The sequence below is a fragment of the Saprolegnia parasitica genome, assembly GCF_000151545.1.
Source record: "Saprolegnia parasitica CBS 223.65 unplaced genomic scaffold supercont2.7, whole genome shotgun sequence".
Classification (NCBI taxonomy): Eukaryota; Oomycota; class Saprolegniomycetes; order Saprolegniales; family Saprolegniaceae; genus Saprolegnia; species Saprolegnia parasitica.
Window position 1 is genome coordinate 904553 of NW_012156401.1, and position 15939 is coordinate 920491.

At 56.3% G+C, this 15939-nt stretch overlaps 6 protein-coding genes and 2 pseudogenes across 8 annotated transcripts; 5 read left to right on the forward strand and 3 right to left on the reverse strand.

The window, feature by feature from the left end:
* The first annotated feature begins 49 nt into the window (after positions 1-49).
* SPRG_03072 (hypothetical protein) lies at positions 50-1134 on the forward strand. Its single transcript, XM_012341653.1, has 5 exons — positions 50-320; positions 370-430; positions 479-804; positions 846-966; positions 1017-1134. The coding sequence occupies exons 1-5, from the start codon at positions 59-61 to the stop codon at positions 1051-1053; spliced, it is 807 nt and encodes a 268-aa protein (XP_012197043.1). The 5' UTR covers positions 50-58; the 3' UTR covers positions 1054-1134.
* Positions 1135-1171: 37 nt separating this feature from the next.
* On the forward strand, positions 1172-2900 carry SPRG_03073 (STE/STE7 protein kinase). Its single transcript, XM_012341654.1, has 13 exons — positions 1172-1348; positions 1415-1465; positions 1513-1626; positions 1674-1756; positions 1797-1893; positions 1939-2031; positions 2082-2142; positions 2187-2286; positions 2334-2424; positions 2465-2513; positions 2559-2608; positions 2652-2718; positions 2769-2900. Exons 1-13 carry the CDS (start codon positions 1196-1198, stop codon positions 2819-2821), a joined length of 1062 nt encoding a protein of 353 aa, XP_012197044.1. The 5' UTR covers positions 1172-1195; the 3' UTR covers positions 2822-2900.
* Positions 2831-5119, reverse strand: SPRG_03074 (hypothetical protein; the record flags this gene model as incomplete). Its single annotated transcript, XM_012341655.1, has 9 exons — positions 2831-2993; positions 3044-3146; positions 3191-3314; positions 3363-3532; positions 3579-3666; positions 3714-3887; positions 3938-4109; positions 4155-4416; positions 4462-5119. The coding sequence occupies 9 exons, from the start codon at positions 5117-5119 to the stop codon at positions 2864-2866; spliced, it is 1881 nt and encodes a 626-aa protein (XP_012197045.1). The 3' UTR covers positions 2831-2863.
* A 554-nt stretch (positions 5120-5673) lies between these two features.
* Positions 5674-7525, forward strand: SPRG_03075 (TKL protein kinase). The gene is made up of 2 exons (XM_012341656.1): positions 5674-6757; positions 6805-7525. The coding sequence occupies exons 1-2, from the start codon at positions 5721-5723 to the stop codon at positions 7463-7465; spliced, it is 1698 nt and encodes a 565-aa protein (XP_012197046.1). The 5' UTR covers positions 5674-5720; the 3' UTR covers positions 7466-7525.
* Positions 7526-11629: 4104 nt separating this feature from the next.
* Positions 11630-13200, forward strand: SPRG_03077 (TKL protein kinase; the record flags this gene model as incomplete). The annotated part of the gene is made up of 2 exons (XM_012341657.1): positions 11630-12483; positions 12531-13200. 2 exons carry the CDS (start codon positions 11630-11632, stop codon positions 13198-13200), a joined length of 1524 nt encoding a protein of 507 aa, XP_012197047.1.
* A 365-nt stretch (positions 13201-13565) lies between these two features.
* SPRG_30028 lies at positions 13566-13637 on the reverse strand (annotated as a pseudogene). The gene has a single exon. The product of its transcript is annotated as a tRNA-OTHER (tRNA).
* Positions 13638-13882: 245 nt separating this feature from the next.
* SPRG_30029 lies at positions 13883-13954 on the reverse strand (annotated as a pseudogene). The gene has a single exon. The product of its transcript is annotated as a tRNA-OTHER (tRNA).
* Positions 13955-14367: 413 nt separating this feature from the next.
* Positions 14368-15919, forward strand: SPRG_03078 (TKL protein kinase; the record flags this gene model as incomplete). The annotated part of the gene is made up of 2 exons (XM_012341658.1): positions 14368-15225; positions 15268-15919. Exons 1-2 carry the CDS (start codon positions 14393-14395, stop codon positions 15917-15919), a joined length of 1485 nt encoding a protein of 494 aa, XP_012197048.1. The 5' UTR covers positions 14368-14392.
* Positions 15920-15939: the final 20 nt, after the last annotated feature.

A 15939-nucleotide genomic window follows, 5' to 3' on the forward strand; every position in this document is an offset into this window, starting at 1 on the left:
GGATGCCTCTATTTTTAGCCCGGCGACTCAAACGGCGCCAGTCGGAATTCGTTTTGCGATGGACCGGCGGCGGGCCGAGACAAAGGCGCCGGCGAAGAAGGTCCCCGGAAACGCCAAGCCTGAGACCAAGTCGTCCAAGAAGGAAGACCAGTTTGCTCGGTCGAGTGGCCGGCTCAAGGAGCTTCAGAAGAACACTGTGAGCAGCGCCAACCGCGTCAAGGCAGCCACCTCCAACCAGAACGTGGCCCCCAAGTCGCCACCCAAGAGCATCAATGCCTACAAAGCGCGGGCGATTGAGAAGACCAAGTTCCGCTACTTTTGTACGAACCCAATCATTACTCACAGACCCAAGATTGACGAGATCCGTAGACGACCGGGGCGATCTCCCGCTGCGCATCAACTTCAACGGGGCCGTGCGCAAGGTGCAATGGTGCGTTAGCAAGGTTGCGTCATACGATATGCGTCATACGTGGACTAGGCAAGTGGACATAACAACGCTCGACTACACGCACTACCTGCCGCTCTTCATCGAGGGCCTCCGTGAGCTCGACGAGCCATACAAGTTTTTGGCGCTCAACGGCACGCTGGATTTGCTCGAGAAAGGCGGGGACCGGTCGCTCACGTCCATTCCGCACTTGATTCTGCCTATGAAGCAGAATCTCATGACGCGCCAGCCACAGATCCTCTGTACGCAGATGAAGGTCCTCCAGAAACTCGTGCTGCTCTGCCCCTACGCCGGCGAGGCTCTCGTGCCCTACTACCGGCAACTCTTGACGATATTCAACCTTTTCATCACCAAGCGCGGTACGATACAGCCAACGACCTAGTTGTTCGATGTGGTGTAGTCAACTGCGGCGACGCGATCGACTATGGCCAGCAGCGCAACGACAACCTCGGCGACCTCATCACCGAGACTTTGTACATTATGGAGCGCCATGGCGGCGAAGACGCCTTTGTCAACATCAAGTGAGTCTTGTGCGTCGAAAGCGTTGCGGCTCAAGACGTTTTGGTCTTAGGTACATGATCCCGACCTACGAAAGCTGCGTCATTTAGTGCCAGACTACAACTATGCGCGTAGGGTGTATTAAGCATAAATTACTCGAATAAAGAAATGCCAATCTTAGTGGACTTCACGCCTTAACAAACTTTCTGAAATCCATGATTCTGGATTTGGGATATCGCGAAACGCTCAAGCATGGGGGCGCGCCGACCGCGAAAGCCGCTGCGTCTCGACGTGCATGACGGCAAGCACGACGATGACGATGCAATCCACGAGGAGAAGGACGAGCTTGAGATCTCTTGCGACATTGGCGAAACAACGTTTCGGAAAGGGTCGCTCTCGATCAACATATCCTTTCGTCGACCTGAACGTCCTTGCCACCGAATGACTTTTTTCCTGAGCCAGCTCCAGCACAGCGACGGCGTTCGGATGGGTCGACGTGATGACACATCACCGATCTTCAAGGTATGTACATACTTGAGCAAAGGTCGAGTCTCATTTCGGTCTTGTAGGTGAGCGGTGTTGACCACCACCGGCTTGTGCACGTCAGCCTCTTGGGTCGCGGATGCAGCGGCAACGTCATCAAGGCGCACGACCCCGAGACCAACGCGTTCTACGCGATCAAGGTGCAGGAACTCTCAGTCGAGGTTTCTCGTGCGCAAAGTCTTGTTAGACTGTCAACAACGTCTACGATAAAAGCCAGCGCAACCAGATATTCACCGAGATCCAAACTCTGTACAGTCTCAAGACTCCCTGGTAAGCGTCCACTGTGTCGTCGTGTCTCTTATATGTCTAGGCTTGTGGACTTTTATGGGGCGTACTTCAAGGACCACGCTCTGAGCTTGATCTTGCAGTTTTGCGACTGTGGATCCCTCGACAATGTTGTCAAAAAGGTCAGAGTCGTCTGTCTCATTGGGTCAAATGAACTGTTTTGGCAGATTGGGCGCATTCCCGAGGCCATTCTAGCTTGCATGACGTTCCAAATCCTTAGCGGGCTACAACATCTAAAAGAACATCGTCATTTCCACCGCGTACTACCCCGGTGCTCAAGCTACCAGCGCCTCATTCGCCACGAGCCTAGGACGTCAAGCCCCAGAATATCCTCGTGACGAGCGACGGCCATGTGAAGCTAACGGATTTCGGTCTATTTGTTGGCGGTATGTCCATTGTTACGATGCAGGATTAGGTCTCGCGCGCGAGCTATCGGGCACATTCGACATGGCAAACACGTTTGTGGGCACATTCAAGTACATGTCCCCCGAGCGCATCCAAAACCAGCCTTACGAGTTATTCTTGCTCTGATATTGTGCACGACTTCTAAAATGCATCGTAGCTACACGTGCGATATATGGAGCTTGGGTCTGGTTCTTGTCGAGTCGGCGACCGGACGCTACCCGTTCGAGAACTGCTCGAGCTACATTGACGTATGCGTCTCTTGGTACGACGCAAATGACGGTCTCGTAGATTGTGCAGTCGATCATCGAAGCGACAACGCCTTCGTTGTCCCCCGACGGTACCCCCATATACATAAGCGAGCGTCGACGCAATGGCGCTGTAGAATTTTCCGACGAATTTCGCGAGTTTATCGACGGCTGCTTGCACCGAGACGTATGGATGTCCGAGAAAGCGCTGCTCTCTAACGCTGGTTTAGATTCGCCACCGCGCGTCGGCCGACGAGCTGCTCTACTCGCCGTGGCTCGAGAAGCACGATGCGATGGGTACACAAATTGGTTTGTGGCGAATTTTTGTTCACGCGATTCGCACGTAGACGGCCCGACCTGCATTGCGGCTGTTCGCACATGGCTCGACCGAAACATGTAGCAGTGGCGATGACAGACAGAAATGCAGATGTATAAGCTAGCGTTAGTCGACGAGCTTGTATCCGAGATGGATGCTATCCTCCATAACGGGCCGGCGGCCTCGCATCGTCAGGAGCGCAAGACCTGTTGCGAGCAGCACGACGCCTCCGGCCACATACAACGTCACGTCTCCCCTACAAACAATGTTTCGCTCCAGCAACTTGGACCTCGTCGTCAGGCATACCGCTCGCCACTCGAGACAAGTACTAGTGGAGCCTTCTCGTGCATGCGAGCCTCACAGGCAATCATGTCCTCAACGAATCGGTCGTATTGAATTGCTCCAAGTCCTAGATTTGTGTTGAGCAGAGAGAGTGCAAGCTGTGCAACGCACCAGTAAGCGGGTCCCACCCGGACCCCGCCGAGAAGCCAGAGTCGCAACAATCTTGGCCATGGCCACCGCATTTGTTGTTGCCGACAGAAATGTCTCGAAAAATATGTGGGCAGACGTCGAAGAGCTACACGCAACGGCTCTCATCGTCCTGAGGCAGAGAACACGACAGCACCTTGTACAAATACGGATTGACAAAGCCCAGTAGCGGTAGGTTGCGCAGAAGACGGTCTTTGTTGACTTGATTGAGGAGTGCTGCAACGATGGGCGCCGACGCCGACGTGCCGTCCGTCCATTCGACCATATTGTCAACAACGATGGGGACGTTGTGTCCGATGGCGACGACTAGCAAAGGAGGAGTTTGAGTACGGCGCGGGTGTGCGTCTGGCACCGTCAGGGAAGACGCGGCCGTCGCCGTTGTACATTGCTGTACTTTCATCGAGATTTTCCTTCAAGTTGTACGCTTGAACAACGTTGTCCTGCGCCAATTTGCAATCCAGCCGAATTCGCATATCGATTCTAGTACCTGATACGAAGGTCGGGAGGCGTACCAGCTGAAGCCGCTTCCAGACGTGATGGCGCCGTTCGTGTCTGTCGACACGACTTCTTCTTGGCGATGCTTGCCGTCGTCCTCAACATCTTCAAGCAGCTGCGTGCCGCCGACCGAAAGCACATACGGCGACGACGCCGGATACCCTGTCTACCGAGGTGGTACATCAGAACAGTGGAATGCCAATGTCGTCGTCGCACCTCAAAGCGAGCACACGTCGACCGACCGCAAAACGAGATGAGTGTGCTTCCAACGACACCGTTGTCCCCGCTGGCCACGACGACAGTGGTGCCTCGAAGGCCCGCTTTGATGAATTCGGCATCCAGTGCTGCAATGTAGGCCGGTGGCACCGCGCACTCGTCGTCAGCATAGCTAGTCGCACAACAATCGTACCCCAAACGCGTAGCTAGTGCGCACCTGATCGACACCACGGACGGCGCCGGCTCCATGGCGTTGATATCGTGCATGAACGTCACAAAGGGCTCTTGATTGTCGTCGCTAAACGGCCGCGTCGCATCGCGGTAAGAGTTGTAGCAGAACACCGACGTCTCGGCGTTGGCCGTCAGCCCCATGACGAGCTGAACGTCGAGTGACGCTTCGCCCGTGGCCGGCGCGTCGTCGCCACCATTGCCAGTGCACTGCACGCTCTTTGGCAGCGCGCTCGAAGCCACGTGGTTCCCTAGCAACCAATGTGATGCAAGACGAACGAAGCATTTGTCTTTACGCGCATAGTACGAGCGGAGGTCCGACGCGCGGTAGGCCTCTTTTAGAAAGGCGCCGACGACGAGTCGGTTGCGCACATCCGTGGCGGCGCGGTCCGTGGGGAGTCCGTACTGCTGCTGGATTGCGCTGATCGAGATGCCGCCATCGATGCTGGCGGTGGTTCGCGTCGCCGACTGTCGTCGAAAGGCCGTCGGAAAGTGCTCGAGGCCGTCGACGAGCAGTACGTGGTCCCGAATCGAAGCTGGCACGGCGTAGGCGCCGAACGGACGAACGACGCGGCGGTCACCACGTTTGTACTCGTGCAGCTCGGTGGCGAAGAGGTCTTCCGCCGCCGCGACTGGCAGCGTCACGCGCACGTAGTCGCCGTGGCCGGTCGTTGTCGCATTGAAGCCATCTAAGAGCGCATCGAGAGCAGTCAAGGCCGCAACGCTTGGCGCCACGAGGTCTCGGAGGTCTGTCGACGACATGTACTTGCCAAACGCAGGCGAGTGCACGTCCGAGATAGCTGCCAGTTGCGCCGCCAGAGCATCCGGTTGCGCTGGACGGAGAGCGAAGCGTAAATCCAAGGACGCGCCGCTGTCCGCGCGACCGAGGCGCGTCCAGCCGCCATGGTGGAGGGCGGCGACCGTGGTCACCCAGCTGAGCCACAGAGCGCGCATTCGACTTTTGGTAAAACGAAGAAACCGCCGTCGAAAAAGCCTGGCTTCACGCAACCGACCGATTGGTCTATCTTTGAACTCTTCTTTCTTCGGACGATGTATCCCGAACAATGCACTCAGTTGGTGGTGACCGCTAATTCATTTTCAACACGAGTCTGCAACTCTTGTGCGGAGTCGTGCACCAACCAACGCTTCGAACCTATCGCGAAACAAAGCTAGTAGCTACAGTGGAGCTCGACATGCGGAACAAGGTCAAGAGGGCAGGCCGTGCTATGAAATTGAGCGTGCATCCACGTATCCCGACTGCAGCGTCCTGTAAAACAAGCACGGTCACCCTTGCGACAGGAGAAGCACACGAGCCGCCTGCGTAGCCACCGCGCATTGAGCCACTGACAATAAAGGTTGCACGTAAGCGTTTGCGAATCACGACGAGAACCCGAAACAGGAATGTCAATCAAGGCCACTCCAAAGCTATACTCTGTTTCAGAAGCCAGTGTTTCTAAACGCTGGTCCCGGTCCAGATGCCGGACTTGAAAAATACAGTGCAAATAGACAGGCCGGGACATGCACCCACATCGAGCGCCAGCAGGCAGAACCCGAGATGCAACATCGTCGCCGCATCGCCGTGCTACTACTGCTAGTATGGAGCGCGGTCGCCGCCGCGCTTGACGGAAGCCTCGATTCCGAGCTGCCCGTCGTCTGCAACGCGACCTTTCCGTGCTACGACGCGATCCGCGACCGCTGCCTCGCCGGCGACGTGGCCCAGCACGACGGCCGCGGCCGGCCCTTCTGCAACGCCTTCACTGCGCGCTGCCAAAACAAAACGCTCTGCTACGACTCGCGCCTTACGTGTCCCTGCAGCGGCGATCGGCCCTGCATGTACAAGACGACGGGGGCGTGCGAGCCGCAGAGCGACACTTGCTCGGCCACGACGCGGTCAGCCGTGTATTCGTACTGCGTCAACAACTCGGCAGTCATGATCACGTTGACACCGTCGCCAACATCATGGCGCCCGTCAAGCGTTGTGGGCGCGGATCCGAGCGACTCGTTCAACAAGGTGGCAAGCTCGGTGTCGACGATGTTTATCATCATAGGTGTTGCCATCGTGCTCATCATGATTGCGGTCATCGTGTGCGTTTGCAAGCGCAAAGACACATCCATCGCGATTCCCGGTCTCTCGGGCGCGACGACGAACGCTGCTGCGTACAACCAGCCCGGTCTCGTGCCGGCGGTGCAGTACCACGTGCAAGTACCGACGCAGCAAGCGTACAATCAGCAAGGATACCAGCTGTCCACGCAGGCGTCGACCATGTACCAGCAGCAACAGCAAGCCTACCAGCCACCAACAACACAGTACATCCCGGTGGTGCAGCCCATCTCGTCGCGCTCGCACGCTTCGTCGACCAACACGTCTGCTGTGTCGGGTGCATCGGCCGACTTTGATGTCTCGGACCTGGACATGTACCGCATCAGCCACGCGCAGCTCACCATCATCAAGCCGATTGCGCAAGGCGCGTACGGAGAAGTGCTTCTCGCGTCGTACCAAGGCATGCGCGTGGCGGTCAAGAAGCTTTTGCCCAATGACAACGCGCGCGTCGAGCTGCCAAAGTTCATTGCGGAAATCAAGCTTCTGGCCAAGTACGCGACCCTTCAACCAACTGTGGATTCTCATCCTTTGTGATTAGGATGGAGTCGCCCTACATTGTACAGTTCATCGGTGCTTCGTGGCTCCGTCCCAGCGACATCATGCTCGTGACCGAGTTCCTCGAGGCAGGCGACCTTCGCAACTTCCTCCAGGGCACCTCGACCGCGTCCGTCTCGTGGCACGAAAAGCTCCAGCTGGCCTACGACATCCTCCAGGGCCTCGTGTACCTTCATACGCTCGAGCACAAGGTCATTCACCGCGACCTGAAATCCCGCAACGTCCTCTTGACCGACGATCTGCACGCCAAGCTCACCGACTTTGGTATTGCCCGCGAAATGGATGACGCGACCATGACGGCCGGCATTGGCACGTACCGCTGGATGGCGCCCGAGGTGCTTCAGGAAGGTCACTACGCCGAGTCGGCCGACATGTTTTCGTTCGGCGTCATTCTCTCGGAGCTCGACACGCACCAGTTACCGTACGCCGACAAGGTCAACGGCAGCGGGCGCCCGTACACGGACACGGCCATCATGGCCAAAGTCATGACCGGGGAGCTCCGCCCGTCGTTTTCCGAGAGCTGCCCACGCTGGTACCGCGACCTCGGCAGCTGCTGCATGGCGCTCAAGCCCGAGGACCGCCCGACGGCCATGGAAGCCTCGTATGCTGTGCAAGTCGAAATGCGCAACTCATTTCAAAGTTGAAAACCATTTGCGGGCTCTATTGTAGGAAAAAACTTGACTGTAGTGATAAATCAATCGTTCTTTTATTAGCATTAGTGCATGTAATTAGGAAATGCACTCGGAAAGGCACCAAGCACAGCCAACATAACTGGTTGCGACACGAGGTCATTTTTTCTAGGTTGTTTGCATGGCCTCGGACTGGGATCGCTCGCTTGGTTGAATGCACTTGCTCCTCATCTATTACCGTGGTATCACGTCCGAGCGTGCCGCTTTGCGACAAGTACAATCCAGATAGGATAGACTGGCACTAGTTTTACAGTTAATGCAATTCGCCACGTCTCCCGCTCGGCTAAGCCTCTCGGCGGCCGGCTCATCGTAGCACCTTGGAATCGATAGTCCACCACCATATCCAGTTCAGTGTAAATTATATCTAAATAGACTCACTTCAACAACAGTTAATGCAATAAATTGGTGGTATTGCGATGCATGACACTTGCTCGTTGCGGTACTGGACGTCCCGAGCAAAGTAGCCGCAGCCCATGGCACGATTTTGTTGAAGTGGACACACGATCATGCCACTTTTATCACACGAGCAGCAACGTACTCACTAGTAAAGTTTTCTAGTTCTTCGAGTTTTTGCTGCTCGTGGACGCGGTTTGCCTTGCGTTCTCGTTCTTCCCCATGGGTCTACCCAATTCGACTGCTGCAAACTCGTTTGATGTTCTACACATTTACGACCGTGGGACACGCTCCTCACAAGTACCGGGTAGGCTTTCTCTCTTCGAAGAGCGATAGACAGCGCAGCTGACAAGAATTCATCGAGAAAGGGATAACGCTGGAGGATTAAATAAGTGTTATCAGATTCATTGGATAGGGTTTGAGACACTAACGCCTTGTCGAAATCCAGGATCCATGAAAAGCTCCCTTCAACTTGTCGTCGAATATTTCCCCCACACGCTGGATTCTCGTGCGTCCATGTCTCTAGGAGACATTGGCATCCGAAGCTCACTGTAAAACATGCTTCGCTCAACTCTCGTGCTTCTCTTTGCTGCTATCAGTGCTGTTGACGCTCAAAGCAGCTTCCAACGAGACCAGGATATATGGACGACAACCTTCATCGTATTTGCCGTCTTTGTAAGCCTCCTGACTGTGTATGGAGTCATTCGGAATCTACGCTATCCATCGCGCCAGCCTCCGCTCCAAAGCCAATGGCGTCGTCGAGATTCATTTGACAACGGCACGATTCCGCAGTTCATCAGCTACGCCCCCCCATCACCCGTGTTCGCCCCCGTGCCACTGGCAGTTGCAGTTGCCGTCGAGATCCAGCCAGCCCAAGCGACCAGAACTGGAACCGACTGCGCTTATTGAATGCCTTCAGTACTACTACATGTACTAGCTAGCTATCAATGCCTTGGCGCATGCCATAATAATAATACGGTACTTTTGAGAAAAGCTTGTCGCCAAACGTGAGGACTCATCTTACAAGTGCCAAAACTGCTCCATTGTTTCCAGTAATCTCGTGAAGCTCCTCATCTCGTAGAAAAAAATCGCATGTCGCTCGCCAAGCAGTTTTCTTTCTGATTTAGACCAACCGTATCATGTAATGCAACGTCCGCAGCAAAAATCAGGACACGACGGACATGGACGCATGAAGTTGTTGATACATAGTGGGAGTATCGGTTGGTTGGATTCTACTCGTGCGGCTTGCTGCTACGCGGCAACTAGCTACACGACATACCGCCTGTAGAGCATGTCTGATGCAGCGACTGCGTGTTCGCAGCCTTGTCGACGCGGCGTGTACGTTTCGTCCAGTTAAATGACACTGCAGTAAACATTACACAAGGCAACAAACACTATCTAGACTGGATTCACATCGCCAGAAGTGAGACGTGGCACTTGGATCGTCTTGCTGAACTACACCGAGCGACACTGCCAGTGGACGAGGTCATTGTACAAAATGCTTCGCTTGGCCAACCTTCTACTCGCTGCTGTTGCGGTGCAGGCTCAGACCGACTTTCGCGGTTTTGACGCATTCCACCATGCCCAAGCGTCGTGGACCGTGATGTGGGTCGTCGGCACTGTTGCCGTGGGCGTCGTCGTCGTGAGTGTCGTCCTTGCCATTGTGTGCTGCCGCCAGCGCCCTTCCTCAATGACCCAGACTCGCGTCGCGATTCCCCACTACTTTGTGTACAACCCTCCACCGAGCCACGTCCAGGTCGTCATGGCAGCACCGATCGCAATTGCAGCCACGCCCGTCGCCACCACCACAAGTGTCACCAATACTGCTACGTCTCACGGCGGCATTGACCCCCGCGAGCTTGTCGAGCGCCGCGAGCTTGCATCGGGGGCGCGGACGACGGTTTTCGCGTCCACGTATCGGGGCGCCGCCGTCGCCGTCAAGTTCCTTAAACCATCGTCGGACAGTCTCGCCACACACCGATTCCTGGACGAGTGCCAACTGCTCGCGCGGTTCGTGCTATGCGGTTGTCGGCTTGAAACACTCACATCTCGACTAGGATGCAATCTCCGCACATCGTGTCGTACATTGGTGTGACGACGCCGGACGGGCGTGATCGCAGCGTGATGCTCGTCACCGAGTACCTCGGCCTCGGTGATGTCCGCAACTTTGTGGCATCAGTGCCGCTGAACGCGCTCTCGTGGCGGCAGAAGCTCGAAATGGCCCATGACATCGTCCTCGGCCTTCTCTATCTACACGCCTCTGGGGTTCTGCACCGCAACCTCACGTCCCGCAACGTCCTCTTGACCGACGATCTACACGCCAAGTTGTCAGACATGAGCGTTGCACGCGAAATGGACGAAGCGGCCATGACAACCGGTATTGGAACCTACCGCTGGATGGCGCCCGAGATGCTCCAAGACGGTCACTACGCCACGTCGGCCGACATGTTTTCGTTCGGCGTGCTGCTGTCCGAGCTCGACACACACCAGTTGCCGTACGCAGATCGCCGAAGTGCCAGCGGCCGCGCGTACACGGAGCCTACCGTCATGGTCAAGGTCATGACGGGCGAGTTTCGCCCGACGTTTTCATTCAAGTGCCCGCGTTGGTTCAGCGAGCTTGGGGCCAAATGCATGGCTAGCGACCCGAAGGCTCGACCAACAGCTTTGAAGCGTCGTACGCGATCGAATTGGAGCTTCAGTGTCTCGAGCTTTCGAGTGCGTAGCTCGACTAATCATTATTTGAACCATAGTTTTAGCGATACACTTTTTGTGGAATCGACGACGCAGAAAAATGAGTGAACATCAATGTATGACGCGCTCATCACAGGCAACACCGACTGCGAGTGCTACACAACCGACCTGTCGCCGTGGCCAATGCTACGTCCGCAGGGAATTCGTCGGCACGCGCTCTGCAGCGTGATTTTGCCCACCGTTATGTGTAGTAACCTCAAAGCATATCACACTACCTAAAGACCACCTTATTGTGCGTCGTCGTTCGAACGCCTGCGTGCGTCGCTCTATCGAGCTAAACAAGATGTCATCGTCCTGAGTTTATGTCAGCGGGGCTCAAGCGTTTGTTGACGCCGGTGCTTCTCGAGTTCACATCAGGATCTGCATCAGGATAATCCAATTCATAGACGTCGCGCGCCACATGGGTGCATTACATTTCACTCATCAGTGCACACACCACAAATCCGCAAGCGCGCAACAGCGTTACGGTTACCGTCCGAACCGGAATATGCAGGACCACCAGTGACTAGAGGTACCCTCTCTCCCACCGCAGTAGCAAATGTCTCGGCGCTGAACTCACCAGTGCGTACTCGTGACTTGTTCAGTTCTGAGAGTACCAGTCGTGACCGGTTTCTGCGGATAGTTTGATCCTGTTGTCTGTTCGACTACCGATATACGTTTGTGCTTCCGCAGAGCTTGCTCCTGTCGCCCGTAGTATAGACTACCACACTGTAGTGCACTTTTTTCCCCTTCGCGATACGCGCATGTATCCCGCCATCTTGACACTGGTCATTGCACACGTCATCAGAAGATCTCGCATCAACCAATCAACGCGACGTATCAAGAAAGGGCGCGAGATCCGGTGCCACGTACCCGGCGCGACATGGGGCGCTGCATCGCATTTCTTCTGGCACCCAAGAGTCAGAGCCATCAGCCGACGTCACTTGCCAACTTGAGCTAATACCGATGGCGTTTCGACTTCTCGTCACCGCTGCTATGATGGTCGCGGCGGCCGCCGGGCTCGTCTGCAATGGGACGGACCCGTGCTATAACCATGCGCTCAACCTCTGCTGTCCCGGTGACAAGACCCAGCACGATGGCCACGGTCGTCCGTTCTGCGATATCCAGCTCACGGGTACATGCCAGAACCAAACAACTTGCTACGACATCACATCGATCTGTGTCTGTGGTGGCGACCGTCCATGTCGGTCCGCGTCCGGCGCGTGCCTGCCGTGGTCCAACGGGTGCACCAAGCTGAACGCAGCAATGCAGTTTTGCCCATCGGGGCCGATGCCGACGCCGGTCGCGACAACGTCGACGGTCGCACCGCCGTCGTCCGACAATTTTTTTGCCACCAACTCCTTCGACAGCGTCGCGAACGCCGCAACAACCATCACGATCATCGCGTGCCTCACGCTCGTATGCATTGTAGCGATGGTGCTCTTTTGCGTCTGTCGACGCAAGCCCGTCGCCGAGCCACCCATTTTGCGCAGCGTCGCGGAGACGTCGGACCGCGAGGAAGCGTTGCTACCTCCTGTTGCCTGCCCGCGCCACGGATCGTCGTATGCACCGACGCACACGACATCGACCGTCGCGTCGCTTCAGAGTCAAGGGTCGTCCCAGGACTCGGCGCTGTCGTCGTCGCGTGAGTTCGACTTGTGCGAGCTCGAGATGTACCGGATCCAGTCGTTTGAAATTTCCATCGTCAAGGCCCTCGCCCAAGGTGCCCACGGCGAAGTGTGCATGGGCATGTACCAGGGCATTGCGGTTGCTGTGAAGAAGATGCTGCCCAAATCCCTCTCCCACGACGAAGTCCAGAAATTTGTCCTTGAAATCAAGCTCATGGCCAAGTATGCTTCATACCAGCACACTCGGGCACTCATCATCTCTATGGTAGGCTCAACTCGCCGTACATCGTGCGGTTCATCGGCGCTTCGTGGCTCCGTCCCAGCGACATTATGCTGGTGACTGAGTTTATGGACATGGGCGATCTCCGCAACTTTCTTCAGCTCACGTCGGACGAGACGGTGTCGTGGCAGCAAAAGCTCCAGCTAGCTCTCAACATTGTCCATGGTCTCGTCTATCTCCACTCGCTCGACCACAAGATCATCCACCGCGACCTCAAGTCCCGCAACGTGCTTTTGAATACCAAACTCAACGCCAAGCTTACCGACTTCGGCATCTCGCGCGAGATGGACGACATGACCATGACGGCCGGCATTGGCACCTACCGCTGGATGGCGCCTGAGGTGCTCCAGGACGGTCACTACGCCGAGTCGGCCGACATGTTTTCATTTGGCGTTATTCTCTCCGAGCTGAGCACCCACCGGCTGCCATACTCGGACTACGTCAACGGCAGCGGGCGCCCGTACACAGACACGGCCATCATGGCTCGGGTGATGATGGGCGACTTCCAGCCAACGTTTGCCGACGACTGTCCCGAGTGGTTCAAAGCCTTTGGTAACCACTGCATGGCGTTTCAGCCCGACGACCGGCCGCGCGCCGCCCAAGCTGCCTATATTTTGCAGACCGAGCTGCGAAAAATCGAGGCCTCGGCAAAACTATAATCGAAATATACATTTAGTGAATTTGGTTGGATGCATGTGTATACCTTTAATCTCTTCGGGTGGCGCCTACGGGGCTTTGGGCCCTCTTCTAACCTCCGTTTCGTATCTGATAGCTCCTAACGATGTTTTACAAGTACCGGGTACATCCTAGGTGGCATCGGCGTGCCCGATGAGAGAACGCTTCGAAATAGAGCACCGCTGCGCTAGATCGATGCACAGTTGTTGCGTCGCATGTCGGTCCTTCAGGCCAGAAGAAACAGCTTCGAATTCAAAAGTGCAACTTTGTAAATCGCGATGGGGCTGACGGGCTATCATTGCGACGGACGACAGCCCCTGAACTTTGCAACGATTCAGTCAGAAAGTAGGGATCTCACCGGGACTTGAACCCGGATCTACCTGGTGGTAAACCAGTGTCTATACCGCTAGACTAAAAGATGTCGACTCGATTTCAGCCTTCTTGACTGCCTCCCCAATCTCGACGCTCCAGACGCGCACTCCCGCCAAGAGTGGGTGGGAGTAGTGAGAGAGGAGAAGAGAGAGTGTCACATCAAGAAGCCATCTGCCGTCTGTACTGCCCCGTAACAGAGGAGAGTGTAACCAAGTGAGTATGAGAGTGAGGAAGAGTGTGGTACACGCGCATGGGAAAGTGCGTATATTGGGCTCATAACCAGTCAGAAAGTAGGGATCTCACCGGGACTTGAACCCGGATCTACCTGGTGGTAAACCAGTGTCTATACCGCTAGACTAAAAGATGTCGACTCGATTTCAGCCTTCTTGACTGATTCCTGACTCATTACCTCAGCACGGCCATGCTCCGAAGTGTGATCGACAACCGGCGCTCGTCCAGCGATCAGCGAAAAAAGAAGATGCAAGTGCAATGTCAAAGGAGCACCTGGCCGATTCTCCACCCAAGTATTCTGCAACAGGATCGGCCTCGGCAAAAAGCGCCATACACGGGTATTCAGAAAGTTGTAAATCAATTTACCACACCTCGTCAGTGACTCTATCGACGTTCCGGTACCCTCGAGAGCACCGTCAAGACGAGTGCATAGCACGGGCATAATGTCCAGTGCCCAGGCGAAGAAGAGCACCCAAATATCTGTTGTAGGTGCTCCTTGGGTGTGTCGAAACCGGATGGTGCCAGTTACTGGCGAGATTCTGGCAGCATTTGCATCGCACAAGTCAACACGCCATGGCAACCACGCAGTGCCTGCCGACGGCGCCGTGCTTCGAGGTGAGCTCCGGTACATGCGCGCTCGCTGATGCGACGCTCGACGATGGTCGTGGTCGACCGTTCTGCGACCGCGCTGCGGGGCTCCAGTGCCAGAATGGCAACAGCTGCTACGACAGCTCGTTTGGCTGTGTCTGCTCGGGGCTGCGCCCGTGTCGTCTGGGCACAGGAGCATGCATGCCGTCGTCCGCAACGTGCTTTGCCAGCACTAACGCCTCAGCGCTTCAAAGCTGCGTCGGTGGGTCGTCAGGTGCCGCCAACTTGGTGAATTCGCTCGCGACAACAATGCCGGCGGCGACCGCGACGTCTGGCGGCACCGACATTGTGTCGACGATCACAACGTGCGCGCTTGTGCTTGGCGCGCTTGTCGCAGTCGCTATTATTGTCTTTGCGATCCGCGCGCGTCGCCGCCGCCTCGCTATGGCCGACGAACCCGCCCTGCTCACTCGCCACGAGAGCATCCCTGCGCTGCAGAGCGGCCGGCCGTGCTCTGCACGTAAACACTCGTCGTCGTCGCGCCCACAGACGCTCGTGGGCAGCAGCGTTAATACCACTGGCTCGGCAGCGTCGTCGTTGTCTGGCAGCAAAGGCGCGTATGCAATGGGCGACCTCGACATGCACCGCGTCGACATTGGCGACATCACCATCATGCGCACACTCGCCCAGGGTGCGTACGGCGAGGTGCTTCTTGGCCGGTACCAGGGCGCAGTCGTCGCCATCAAGCGGCTTCTACCGACGACACAGACCCGCGAGGACGTGGAAAAGTTCATTTGCGAAGCCCAGCTCGTTGCGAGGTAGTATCATTTCCTTACACGTCTTATCTTATCGCTACGTAGACTGGACTCGACGTACGTTGTGGCGTTTGTCGGCGTCGCATGGACCAAGCCGCAGGAACTGCTCTTGATGACCGAATTCCTTCCTCGAGGCGACCTACGGTCGTTACTGGAAGCCGACGCCAGCTTGCCGTGGGCCGCTAAACTTCGTATCGCGCATGACATTGCCGAGGGTCTTGTGTACTTGCACATGCTCGAGCACAAGGTGGTGCACCGCGACCTGAAATCGCGCAACGTCCTCTTGACCGACGATCTGCACGCCAAGCTCACCGACTTTGGCATTGCCCGCGAGATGGACGACGCGACCATGACGGCCGGCATTGGCACGTACCGCTGGATGGCGCCCGAGGTGCTCCAAGACGGTCACTACGACGAGTCGGCCGACATGTACTCGTTTGGCGTCATTCTCTTTGAGCTCGACTCGCACAAACTGCCATACTCGGACGCCGTAACGAGCACAGGCCGGCCGCTAACGGACACAGCGATCATGGCCAAAGTCATGCTGGGGCACCTCCGTCCGACGTTTTCCGATGCGTCTCCGTCGTGGCTGCGCGAGCTCGGCACGCGCTGCCTATCGGACGATCCGTACGCGAGACCACGCGCCGCCGAAGCCGCCTACAAGATTCAGGTCGAGCTTCGGCGCCTCGAGCACTAGTGGCATTAATTTATCGGGCA